Source organism: Trichomycterus rosablanca, chromosome 24, assembly GCF_030014385.1.
Source record: "Trichomycterus rosablanca isolate fTriRos1 chromosome 24, fTriRos1.hap1, whole genome shotgun sequence".
NCBI classification, from domain to species: Eukaryota; Metazoa; Chordata; class Actinopteri; order Siluriformes; family Trichomycteridae; genus Trichomycterus; species Trichomycterus rosablanca.
This window is the reverse complement of record NC_086011.1, coordinates 4,071,896-4,084,746: the sequence shown is the minus strand read 5'-3', so window position 1 is coordinate 4,084,746 and position 12,851 is coordinate 4,071,896. Positions and strand designations below refer to the sequence as shown.

At 34.3% G+C, this 12,851-nt stretch overlaps 3 protein-coding genes across 3 annotated transcripts; 1 reads left to right on the top strand and 2 right to left on the bottom strand.

The window, feature by feature from the left end:
• Positions 1-41: 41 nt before the first annotated feature.
• Positions 42-2,205, bottom strand: LOC134301976 (ADP-ribosylation factor 4-like). Its single transcript, XM_062986921.1, has 6 exons — positions 2,080-2,205; positions 1,433-1,513; positions 920-1,029; positions 765-836; positions 291-416; positions 42-202 (listed from the first exon to the last, which is right to left on the bottom strand). The coding sequence occupies exons 1-6, from the start codon at positions 2,144-2,146 to the stop codon at positions 116-118; spliced, it is 543 nt and encodes a 180-aa protein (XP_062842991.1). The 5' UTR covers positions 2,147-2,205; the 3' UTR covers positions 42-115.
• A 2,775-nt stretch (positions 2,206-4,980) lies between these two features.
• LOC134302143 (ADP-ribosylation factor 4-like) lies at positions 4,981-8,039 on the bottom strand. Its single transcript, XM_062987190.1, has 6 exons — positions 7,923-8,039; positions 7,758-7,838; positions 7,301-7,410; positions 7,124-7,195; positions 5,308-5,433; positions 4,981-5,208 (listed from the first exon to the last, which is right to left on the bottom strand). Exons 1-6 carry the CDS (start codon positions 7,987-7,989, stop codon positions 5,122-5,124), a joined length of 543 nt encoding a protein of 180 aa, XP_062843260.1. The 5' UTR covers positions 7,990-8,039; the 3' UTR covers positions 4,981-5,121.
• Positions 8,040-9,492: 1,453 nt separating this feature from the next.
• LOC134301596 (ADP-ribosylation factor 5-like) lies at positions 9,493-11,061 on the top strand. Its single transcript, XM_062986378.1, has 6 exons — positions 9,493-9,576; positions 9,881-9,961; positions 10,042-10,151; positions 10,519-10,590; positions 10,682-10,807; positions 10,911-11,061. The coding sequence occupies exons 1-6, from the start codon at positions 9,510-9,512 to the stop codon at positions 10,995-10,997; spliced, it is 543 nt and encodes a 180-aa protein (XP_062842448.1). The 5' UTR covers positions 9,493-9,509; the 3' UTR covers positions 10,998-11,061.
• The last annotated feature ends 1,790 nt before the right edge of the window (positions 11,062-12,851 follow it).

The window sequence follows — 12,851 nt, the reverse complement described above, 5'->3', positions numbered from 1 at the left end:
AACATGAAAAGGATGAAAGTTAATATATGTTAGTGGTGTTTATAAATATATAGAAATATCCTATTCATTCAAATGTACATTTCTGTAAGAATTATTAACATTATGAAGTGCAGTGTTATTTTTTGGACATCTGATTTGCTATCCAGTCCAGTCCTTCATATAAACCTGATCCATTGATTGCACAAGTTGACTGGACGTACCACTGGAGAGACACAAAAAATAAACAAATACATTAGTTAGTGTTGAATATTAACCAGCAGCTAAACTTGTCACATTTGTGAACTACTTACAGTTCTTCCCTTCATAGCATGTAACCCCAGTCTCTCGGTCATCTCATGGACTGACATTGCATGGGGTAAATCCTGTTTGTTTGCAAAAATCAGCACAACTGCGTCCCTTAGTAAATCTTCCTCAAGCTATGGAAGTAGAACAAAATGTTAATGCAATCAGGGGGGATTGCTTCACATTAACATATACTTCCTAAATAAAACAAATCAGTTGGATGTGTCGGTTATTCACTAATACTTATTTATGTCTTTATTCAAAGCTTTAATCCTATCTGGTAAGTTTTACACCAGGTCGGTTCGGTCAGCTTTAACCCACTTTTTCTACTAAATTGGTGCAGAATTCTGTTAAAGTATGCATTTTGGTGTCTCATCTAATCTACTGTCCCACAATATGTTGGGATTAACGCTCAGTTATCAAACTGGACAAGCAAAGTTTCCTATCACAGCTTCTCTAACCAGTCACAAAATGATGCCTACCATTTTCTGAAGCTCCCAAGCAGCTTCCTCAATTCGGTCCCGATCACTACTGTCCACCACAAAGATGAGACCCTGCAAGAACAAACACTAAGTCAGAATTTATCCTTATCCTAAATCTGTATTGTTTTGTATGTAAAATCTATAGAATTATTCACCGTGGTATATTGATAGTAGTGTCTCCAGAGTGGTCTTATAACATCTTGTCCTCCTACGTCCCACACAGTGAATGAGATGTTCTTGTAATCAACTGTTTCAACGTTGAAGCCTGTCCACATAATTAAAAAAAAACATTTAAATAATAATATTGCTCATTTATTAGCTTCAAGGACCTTGTATCTATAGTAATTGACTGTATAGATGCAGAGTAGATATAGAGTTACTGGCCATGTTTTCACCACAGTAACTGCATAGTGTAAACTGTGTATTAGATTAATACCACTCTCCTATCAGCATTCTTTAAGGCTTGATAAACACACTACAAATTCTACATGAAATTTGTAATGAAAAACACCCAAATTACAACTTCATTAAGAGCCTTTGTTTTCCAGTGAGGCTGTTAATGACAGATGTTTTGAGTTTGTATGTGTGTTTTTCACAAACATATGTTCATAAAAACAGAAAAGATACTTAAAAAACATATAACACAAATATTTTTTTTTAGTCCTTACCAATAGTGGGAATTGTAGTTACAATTTCTCCCAGTTTAAGTTTGTAGAGGACTGTCGTCTTCCCTGCTGCATCCAGACCAACTTAAAAAGAGAATTTTACATTACTTGATGAATATTAATCCCAAAATGATAATTAAACTGCATTATATCACAGCTGCTAATTAATTTAATCATGTGTCTAAATGAAATGCAACATTGTAAAGATAATAAAGATGGATCTAGTGTACCTGACATGTTAATTGTTATTATTTTAAGATTTGTTAAAGTGCTGTTGTCTTTGTCACTGTACCACTGATGCAGTTCCCTGCTTATTTCTTTAAATTATACCAGTCATTGACTTTAAAAACAGGTTTAAATATAGTATTAAAATATTAAATACATTTTGTTTAGCAATTTTAATAGTTTACTACTGTATATGATCAACCGTTCTAACAATAACATTTAGAATTTTATTTTGATTTATTGTAAATGTACTCAAATAAAAGAATAATTGATATGGTATATATCATGTGTTTAATACATTATTTTCTCAATAATAAAACTGCACATAAATTGGACTTATTGACATAACATCATTTAACATTTATAAATGTAGTAAGAAACAGACATGCAGTAAATGTAAAGAAAAAATACATAAATAAACTCACCCATCAGCAATCTTACTGGCTTCTTCTCAATCATCCGAGAAAAAATGGAAGCAAAAAAGTTTCCCATAATGAAAAAGCTGAATGATTAATGTGTTCAGGGTTGAAGAATAAAAGTCAGTGATGAGATCTGAGATCTGTGATCTGAGTGCTGAGATCTGAGTGCTGTGATCTGAGTGCTGTGATCTGAGATCTGTGATCTGTACTGCTGTACTGAGCTGCTGTGCAGCTTTAAATAGAGCCGCAGTTTCCTCACTTTCACTTTGCACAGAGAAACACGACACACCTGAACACGCTCCACTTCCACCGCAACCCAGTCCAACTCATCCACAATGACGTCACTGCCAACGCGGATTCTCCACGAAAACTTCCGTAACATCTACAGTTCTAAATTCATGAATAATAGATAGAGTAATAGATTTCTGTTACTGTTTTAAGGCATTTTACACCGTATATTTACTTACTAAGACACTGTAGAAATATAAATGCAAGAGAAACACTAACACTGTATAATGACTTTTGTCTCACTTAATGTTTGTGAAAACGTATTGCCTAGTTTTATTGTAAATCCCTGCTTAATGTGTTGTTATATATTTCATTTATACTACTATTAAACTCAAACACAATTTAACTTTATTTAGTTCTTGTTTTGTGTTTGTGACTGTGGTTTGTTGTATTACATGAAAGCACCAGAGGTGGCGCTACAGAACAGGTCAGAAAGATAATTGAAAGGTTCTGAGCACTGAGCACTGAGGAGGCCATTTAAAGCCTGATCTAAATCTAAATAGAAATAGTAAAATGTTCTGTAGGTTCCTTATTAAACCCAGAAAGGGCAAACTACAGTGACACACTAAAATAAAACTTTTTTTTAATGTTTATTTGGTGTAGTTGGATGAAGTTGTTGATTTTAGATGAAATATTAGTTCCTTAGTAACATCATATCTATACATGTAACTTTTATAATTTATTAATTTGTAATAATTTATGAAAATGAATTTATTATGACATCAAATAAAGCTTCAACAGTAAGATAATTTCAGTAAAAGTGCAAATGAAAGAAATTTGAGGAAACTGTACAGACAGCCAACATTTGGCTTTGGTGGAAAACATTACATTCTATAACATGCTTTTGTGTAATGTCTGGTTTAATATACATTGGGTAAAACAGAATTGATGAAGGTTAGGGAAAAACAAGCTCTTTAAAACTTAATAAACAGTAATAATGCAGCAGCACTGTGGTGTAGAATGAAAAGAAATAACATTGCTTGGGGTATTATACTGGCTTCCTATAGCGGCACGTATTCAGTTTAAAACACTGATGCTCGCCTACAAAGCCAAAAATGGACCAGCCCCAAGCTACCTTCGAGGTCTAACCAAACCCCGCTCTGTACCACGCAACCTCCGAGCCACTAGTCTCGCCCGACTTGATCCTCCACCCAGGACTAGAGGAAGACAAGCATCAAGGCTCTTCTCTGTACTGGCACCCAAATGGTGGAATGAACTTGCTGTTTTTAAAAAACGACTAAAAACCCACATTTTTACTAAGCACTTAAACTGACTTGTACTTATTTACTAATGCTCTTTTTCATTTCTTAAAAAAAAAAAAAAAAAACTTTGGTTCTAACAGGTTTTAGCAGATTTGTGTTCTTGGACTGATGTTTACTTAAAGTAGAGTAATGAAATGTTTACTATGGTCGCTCTGGATAAGAGCTTCTGCTAAATGCCGAAAATGTAAATGTAAGTATAATGGTGTATGTTATAACCTTATTAATAATAAAACTATTCTGATTTTGATTTACATTAATCCAGATACTATCATTACATCTTTCTGTACTGCACTCTCCAGCTGTTTCCATGAATTAAATATGTGGTGCAACAGAATGTTTATAACTAAACTCAAAAATAGAGGTAATAGAGGTATAGGTTTTACATTTTTTAGATGGTAGTTCATCATTAATACTCTATACTGATTAATTTGAAATTTATATTGACCAATATTTTGGTTTTACTTTTATACATTCAAACTAGTGGTTTTGAACTTCATTATAACATTGATTCTACAAGTGTTTGGAGTTTTACTTGAGGCATGGATAAACATGCTTTTAAAAGACTTTTCCTCTGTTGGTGTTTTGATGCTAGTAGAAAGTGCTTTGTATTATGTCAGTCCAAAATCTCACAAAGGTGTTTAAATAGCCAAACATCATGTGGCTGCAAAAGCCATAATGTGGCATTTTGGAAGAAAGCTTGGAAGTGAGTAAAATGTTTCGGGGGAGTCATGGGCTAGCCTGCAACCCAGCAAGGGTGTTGTGTGAGTGATACAAGACACCATAAAAAGGGGGAAAAAACCCACTCACTTTAAAAACATAATAACTGCCTACATTGACTACAGACACATACTACTATTAATAATAATAATAACAATAATACTGTGCCACTGTAAACACCAACATACACTTGTTCATAAAAACACGCACCTTATTCTTTAGGTTAATGTCATAAGTCCTTTTCTAAAAAAAGGCTTTGTTCTAATACTAAACACAGTAATCCTTTCTGAGGTGTGTCATGAGGAAATACATCTACAAACATGTTTTGTAAAACTAATTTTAAGTCTTTGGAACTGCCATTCAGTTTCAAAACATGGTTATAGAAATGAACTTCAATAAGTATGTAACTTTTTTATTATGTCGTAGGTTTATGGCAATTGTAAAAAGGTTCTTCATACTGTCTTATTTTAAACAAATAAATAATCTTTATTTATGTAGTACTCATATAGTACTCATTATACAGTACTCTGTTTAAAATCTCAAATTACTTTACATAAACAGATTAGGAAAAAATATCAAGAATGACATGGTAAAGCATTATTATGACAAGATTTAATAATATGTTCAATTTACATACATACAAATACATTGTGAGTGATATTTACAAAAGTACAAGATTCTAAAGTGCTTAAGAAGGTCATTACTAGTTTGAATTTTTCAAGTATACACAATACAGTACACAATTAATAACAACTTGCTCATAAAGTTAAAAACAGTGTAGTTATCGTTTAGAGATCTCATTCGACATCCAGTCCAGTCCTTCATATAAACCAGCTCCATTTACTGCACACGTTGACTGGACGTACCACTAAAAAAGACAGAAAAACATTGTTTTGTATAAGCTGGATAATTGTTTATCATTTGAATAATTGGTAATCAAACTATATGTCAATATTTGGCTACTTACAGCTCTTCCCTTCATCGCATGCAATCCCAGTTTTTCTGTCATCTCATGCACTGGCATTGCTTGGGGTAAATCCTGTTTATTGGCAAGAACCAGTAACACAGCGTCCCTTAGGGCATCTTCTTCAAGCTAAACAGAAAAAAACATGTTAATTGTTGATGAAATGCTTGTATACAGTGTATCACAAAAGTGAGTACACCCCTCACATTTCTGCAAATATTTCATTATATCTTTTCATGGGACAACACTATAGACATGAAACTTGGATATAACTTAGAGTAGTCAGTGTACAACTTGTATAGCAGTGTAGATTTACTGTCTTCTGAAAATAACTCAACACACAGCCATTAATGTCTAAATAGCTGGCAACATAAGTGAGTACACCCCACAGTGAACATGTCCAAATTGTGCCCAAATGTGTCGTTGTCCCTCCCTGGTGTCATGTGTCAAGGTCCCAGGTGTAAATGGGGAGCAGGGCTGTTAAATTTGGTGTTTTGGGTACAATTCTCTCATACTGGCCACTGGATATTCAACATGGCACCTCATGGCAAAGAACTCTCTGAGGATGTGAGAAATAGAATTGTTGCTCTCCACAAAGATGGCCTGGGCTATAAGAAGATTGCTAACACCCTGAAACTGAGCTACAGCATGGTGGCCAAGGTCATACAGCGGTTTTCCAGGACAGGTTCCACTCGGAACAGGCTTCGCCAGGGTCGACCAAAGAAGTTGAGTCCACGTGTTCGGCGTCATATCCAGAGGTTGGCTTTAAAAAATAGACACATGAGTGCTGCCAGCATTGCTGCAGAGGTTGAAGACGTGGGAGGTCAGCCTGTCAGTGCTCAGACCATACGCCTCACACTGCATTAACTCGGTCTGCATGGTCGTCATCCCAGAAGGAAGCTGACGCACAAGTAAGCCCGCAAACAGTTTTCTGAAGACAAGCAGTCCAAGAACATGGATTACTGGAATGCCCTGTGGTCTGACGAGACCAAGATAAACTTGTTTGGCTCAGATGGTGTCCAGCATGTGTGGCGGCGCCCTGGTGAGAAGTACCAAGACAACTGTATCTTGCCTACAGTCAAGCATGGTGGTGGTAGCATCATGGTCTTGGGCTGCATGAGTGTTGCTGGCACTGGGGAGCTGCGGTTCATTGAGGGAAACATGAATTCCAGCATGTACTGTGACATTCTGAAACAGAGCATGATCCCCTCCCTTCGAAAACTGGGCCTCATGGCAGTTTTCCAACAGGATAACGACCCCAAACACAACCTCCAAGATGACAACTGCCTTGCTGAGGAAGCTGAAGGTAAAGGTGATGGACTAAACCCAATTGAGCACCTGTGGCGCATCCTCAAGTGGAAGGTGGAGGAGTTCAAGGTTCCTAACATCCACCAGCTCCGTGATGTCATCATGGAGGAGTGGAAGAGGATTCCAGTAGCAACCTGTGCAGCTCTGGTGAATTCCATGCCCAGGAGGGTTAAGGCAGTGCTGGATAATAATGGTGGTCACACAAAATATTGACACTTTGGGCACAATTTGGACATGTTCACTGTGGGGTGTACTCACTTATGTTGCCAGCTATTTAGACATTAATGGCTGTGTGTTGAGTTATTTTCAGAAGACAGTAAATCTACACGGCTATACAAGTTGTACACTGACTACTCTAAGTTATATCCAAGTTTTATTTCTATAGTGTTGTCCCATGAAAAGATATAATAAAATATTTGCAGAAATGTGAGGGGTGTACTCACTTTTGTGATACACTGTATGTACACTGGGCATGTGCATAATAAAATTACAGATCAAAGGATTTATTTACCATCTTGTGAAGTTCCATTGAGGCTTCCTCAATGCGTTTACGATCATTGCTGTCCACCACGAAGATGAGACCCTGTAATATATAAATATTTCTTAATGAAATGCACCAGAATAATACAATTTCCAATGAAGCATTTACTTCAGTCAATGAAATGAATAGAACTAATTATTAATTTACCATTGTGTTTTGATAATAGTGTCTCCACAGTCGTCTGATTACATCCTGTCCACCAACGTCCCACACGGTGAAAGAAATGTTCTTGTATTCAACTGTCTCGACATTAAAACCTGTCCACATGAAGCATTGAAGTAACATTAGTGCTGATATAATACATGTACACATACAGTTAAAGCTAAAATGTATATCTTTTAGTAATTTGGTTAGAACCCTTTGATTAGAATGTGTTATTCCAGGCACATTTTGGTACAACATTCTGAGAATTAATACAATAAGGAAAAAGTCATGATAGTCAATATGCATCAAGGGATATTAAAGTCTAACATCTTACACAAAATCCTAAAGAAAAGAAAACTAAAAATCCAAATAAAGTTTTTTTCCCATCAAAAACACTACTGTAGCTTTGAATACATAAAAAAAGAATCAATTTAACAAACAAACTTTTTGTCAGTCTTACCAAGCGTGGGAATGGTCGAGACAACCTCCCCCAATTTGAGTTTGTAGAGGACAGTCGTCTTCCCAGCTGCATCCAGACCAACTAGAAAAAATGATTCATGTCAGTAAAACTGAATGAGTGTTTAGAGTAAAACAAATATAATTGAATGTAAATGACTGAACTCACCCATCAGTAATCTGACAGGTCTCTTCTCAATAAGGCGAGACAAGACGTAGGAGAAGAAGTTTCCCATTATAATCTCAGTCTGAGCTGTAGTGTAGAGTGAGGTGAATTTGTCTCTGCTGCTTGTTCTCTGTAGTGTGCTGTAGGTTGGAGCTGTTCAGGTTTATATAGCTCTCACACATCATTACTTTCACTTTATAACACACTGCAGGGAAGTTTCTGTCCAGGCAAGAACAACGTGTCGCAAATGACGTCGCTTCCACCAGCCAATCAGAGACCGGAGAGAACAATTGACTCTACCTTACATAGAGAATTGTATTATTGTGTTGAAGGTAAAGTCATTGTTTAAGAAAACAAATCACAGCAAAATATCACAAAATATCTATAACATTTGTTTCTGCAGATGGGTAATAATCTGGGAAATGTTAATAAGGTGATAATAATTAAAACATCAACAGCAGCAACAGCAGTTTTACTAACAATTTAAACAAATATTATTATTATTTTATATTGTTATAATTAGTTTATTCTTATTGTTTTTTATCATTAATAATATAATTATTCTAAATGTAAATAATCATAATATAATTAGTACATATGTCATCTAGTTCTTGTTCTAAATCATAATAATAATAATAATAATAATAACAATAATAATATTAATAATAATAAAATGGGCAGTTGTAGCCTAGTGGTTAAGATACTGGACCAGTAATCAAAAGGTTGCCGGTTCAAGCCCCACCTTTGCCAGGTTGCCACTGTTGGGCCCTTGAGCAAGGCCCTTAACCCTCAGTTGCTTAGATTGTATAATGTCACAACTGTACATCGCTTTGGATAAAAGCATCTGCTAAATGCCGTAAATGTAAATAATAATAATGGTTGTTGTTATAATTATCTTATATTATCTTATCTCTTTGTTATGTGGTAATAGTGATGTGATAGTGATAGATAATTTCACTGTTGTTAGTAATAGCATTACTGCTATAATTACTAGTAGCAGCAGTAGATGTAATAGTAATAGTAGTAATCGTTTTTTGAATAACAGATGCATAAACATAATACATGCATATAATAATACATACTACAATATTACTATTATTATTATTAGCAATAGTAGTATTTGCTGGTTGCTGTAGAATTATAAAAGTATTTCTAATACATAATTATTAGCAACAGCAGTGGTATTTATAGGAGAAATAGTTTATAAATTATTTTTATTGTTGTTTTTTATTGTAGTAAGTATTTGAATAATAGTAGCGTTAATACAATGTTATCAGAAGTAGTAGCTGTTTAAAGTGTTTATAAGAAATGATTATTATTATTACTAATATTATTATTGTTGTTGTCGTTGCTGTGGTTGTTACACGTGTTGGTAGTGACGTGTTTTTGGCTGTGTTGGACTGGGTTGCGGTGGAAGTGGAGCGTGTTCATGTCCTTTGTGAAAGTGAAACTGAGGAACCTGTTGGTGGTGCTGCTGCTCTCTCTATATAAACAGGTAGATCAGATCTGATCCAGTTCAGCAGCACACTGGGTGAGAGAAGCAGCTACTTTTAACTAACAGCCTTTAATTTAGTACAACCGTTAACCATAATGGGACTTTTCTTCTCCTTCCTTCTTTCTCAAATCACTGAGAAAAAGCAGATAAGATTACTGATGGGTAAGAATATTCATTCACACTATCATTTTTATTATTATTATTTAATTTTCATTATTATTGTTGTTTATTCAATTATTTACGTTTATTTATTAAAACCGTGTTTGACATCCTTTTTAAAAAATATGAAAATAATGAAATATTATTTTATTGTATTTCAAAGATAAAATATTTGAACATGTAGCATCATTGTTTAATTTCTTTTCTTTGATCAGAAGTGTATCAATTAATTAATACTACAAGCTAGGATAACTCATAATGTATAATACTAGCTGTAATTTTTCTACATTTGATTTATCTTCATTAGTGGGTCTTGATGCAGCAGGAAAGACCACCGTCCTTTACAAACTTAAACTGGGAGAAGTTGTGACAACTATTCCAACTCTTGGTATGACTTACTTACATTCATATAAAGAAATTTATAAATAAGTGAGCAATAATCCTTAAATCTTATTTTTATGTGCTCAGGTTTTAATGTTGAGACAGTTGAGTACAAGAACATCTCTTTTACTGTGTGGGATGTGGGAGGACAGGATGCAATCAGACCACTCTGGAGACACTACTATCAGAACACCAAGGTTTGTTGATATAAAGCTACACCTGATTCACTCGTCAGCTGATTTAAGGCTTATTTATTCAAAGTAGTTATACACTTTTGAAAGGGCTTTTTTATTAAACAATTCAATCATACATTTCATAATTTATATTTGTTAATATAAGTATATACAAATATAAAATATGTTTAAAAATAAAACTAGAAAAATATAAAACTATATAAAACTATACAATTCATATTAAGCTGGTCTCTCCATAATAATGACACAGAAATCAAAACAGCATTTTTTTTATTTCTTGCTGATTTTTAGACCAGTGATTTGGTCCTTAATGATTTAAGCCCTTTATATATTTTTAATGTGTGTTTTTATTTTCTTTAAATTAATGCAGGGTCTCATCTTTGTGGTGGACAGCAGTGATCATAAGCGTATTGATGAAGCCTCTTTGGAGCTGAGGCAGATGGTAACAGTCTTTCATTCTGCTAGTTTTAAAAGGTTTGTACAGTTTTTTTCTGAATAGTACACTGATGTTTTTTTTTTTTTAATCTCTAAAGCTCGAGGAAGATGAGCTGAGAGATGCTGTTGTGCTGGTTCTTGCCAACAAACAGGATTTACCTGAATCTGTGCCAGTAAGTGACATGGCTGAGAGACTGGGATTGCATGCAATGAAGGGAAGAACGGTGAGTAGCCCATAACTAGCTCTGTATTATCAGATGAGTTTTTATGTTGTAATTTCATGTTGTTTAACCTTGTTTAAACCCTTCTTCTTTTTTGTCTCTTTAGTGGTATGTCCAGTCAACATGTGCAATAAATGGAACAGGTTTATATGATGGAATGGACTGGATTGCAAATCAGCTCTCTAAGAAATAAAATAAAACTGAAGTGTTGTACAGTGTATAAATATATTGATGCAGCCATGTATATAAAAAAAATCCTGCCTTTATTATTTACTTTAATTCTGGAAGTTGTGTTTTTTTTAAATATTGTACAGCATTGTATTGTTTGTCTTTGACTTTAACTTGTAAATAATAAAACATATATACTCTATGATACATATTCCTGTTTTGTATGTTTATTTTTGACCATATTTTTTATTGTTTAGAAATACATTATCATTATAATAAAAGGTTTTGTTTGATGCTCCATGATGCTAAACATGGGGGGCATTGGGTCATTTTGAAATTTCCCACATGTACAGTGGTTAGGAATGTATGGCCTCCTCCCAATTGCTATCCAAACCCAACACCCCAGTTTAGACAAAGCTGATTCTTCGCTGCACTCGTGACCTCTGCAAAACAAACACAAAGGGAGAGAAGGGCTTCAGGCTAGCACACACTGTTCATTCTTAAAGAGCCCTAACACGCAGGAGAATGTTAGTACCCCGGCCTTAATCAGACAGTAGAAGTTGCTATTGTAGTGATGAGAGGGGAGTTCCCATCTATTCTTTCCTGCCTCAGACATCGTCAATTCTGTTTGGTAGGTGCCCAGCCTGTATATTACCTGTATATTACCACTATAATACTCATTCATACCTATATCTGATATTTTATTTATTATATTGTATATATGGCAGTTGTAGCCTAGCGGTTAAGGTACTGGACTAGCACCTGAAATGTTGCTGGTTCAAGCCCCACCTCTGCCAGGTTGCTACTGTTGGGCCCTTGAGCCCTCAATTGCTTAGACAGTATACTGTCACAGTACTGTAAGTCGCTTTGGATAAAAGCATCTGCTAAATGCTGAAAATGTGAATATATATAGTATAACAATGTATATTTGTATAACAATGTATATTAGTATAACAATGTACTGTATATTAGACAATGTATATTATTTATATAATTTGTTCTATCACTATAACAATATATTTATTACTATTTTTATACTTATATATCTGTATATATTGTTTATAAGAATAGATACACTACTGCTTCTATTATTATTAATGTACCAGATGCACAATTTGCACATACTGTTTTGCATACCATATATTGTATATATGCATGTTGTACATTTGCTACACCTTACTTACTTTATCTGTATTTGTATTAGTTTCTCTTCTTTTGCTTGTTAAACTACTAGAGGCCAATAATTTTGTTTGGGATAAATAAAGTATCTATCTATCTATCTATCTATCTATCTATCTATCTATCTATCTATCTATCTATCTATCTATCTATCTATCTATCTATCTATCCTATCTATCTATCTATCTATCTATCTATCTATCTATATATCTATCTATCTATCTAGTCTATCTATCTATCTATATATATGTCTATCTGTCTGTCTGTCTGTCTGTCTGTCTGTCTGTCTATCTATCTATCTATCTATCTACTATCTATCTATCTATCTATCTATCTATCTATCTATGTCTCTATCTATCTATATATGTCTATCTATCTGTCTGTCTGTCTGTCTGTCTGTCTATCTATCTATCTATCTATCTATCTGTCTGTCTGTCTGTCTGTCTATCTATCTATCTATCTATCTGTCTGTCTGTCTATCTATCTATCTATCTATCTATCTGTCTATCTGTCTATCTATCTATCTATCTATCTATCTATCTATCTATCTATCTATCTATCTATCTATCTATGCAGAAGGACGCATTTAATTGTAAACGTTAGTCTATAGAGACTGCAGGCAGTATATACGGCAGTATTTTTGAGTTAGGTTTTGTATGGAGGTAAGTAAGCAGCTACCTCCATAGTTGTGTTCACTTGT

Coding starts and splice junctions, on each gene's coding strand:
- LOC134301596 (XM_062986378.1), top strand. CDS start 9,510: ATGGGACTTTTCTTCTCCTTCCTTCTTTCTCAAATCACTGAGAAAAAG. Junction 10,152..10,518: donor ACTACTATCAGAACACCAAG/GTTTGTTGATAT, acceptor AAATTAATGCAG/GGTCTCATCTTTGTGGTGGA. Junction 10,808..10,910: donor ATGCAATGAAGGGAAGAACG/GTGAGTAGCCCA, acceptor TTGTCTCTTTAG/TGGTATGTCCAGTCAACATG.
- LOC134302143 (XM_062987190.1), bottom strand. CDS start 7,989: ATGGGAAACTTCTTCTCCTACGTCTTGTCTCGCCTTATTGAGAAGAGA. Junction 7,196..7,300: donor ACTATTATCAAAACACAATG/GTAAATTAATAA, acceptor TATATATTACAG/GGTCTCATCTTCGTGGTGGA. Junction 5,434..7,123: donor CAATGGAACTTCACAAGATG/GTAAATAAATCC, acceptor TTTTCTGTTTAG/CTTGAAGAAGATGCCCTAAG.
- LOC134301976 (XM_062986921.1), bottom strand. CDS start 2,146: ATGGGAAACTTTTTTGCTTCCATTTTTTCTCGGATGATTGAGAAGAAG. Junction 1,030..1,432: donor AACTACAATTCCCACTATTG/GTAAGGACTAAA, acceptor TTATGTGGACAG/GCTTCAACGTTGAAACAGTT. Junction 837..919: donor ACTACTATCAATATACCACG/GTGAATAATTCT, acceptor TTGTTCTTGCAG/GGTCTCATCTTTGTGGTGGA.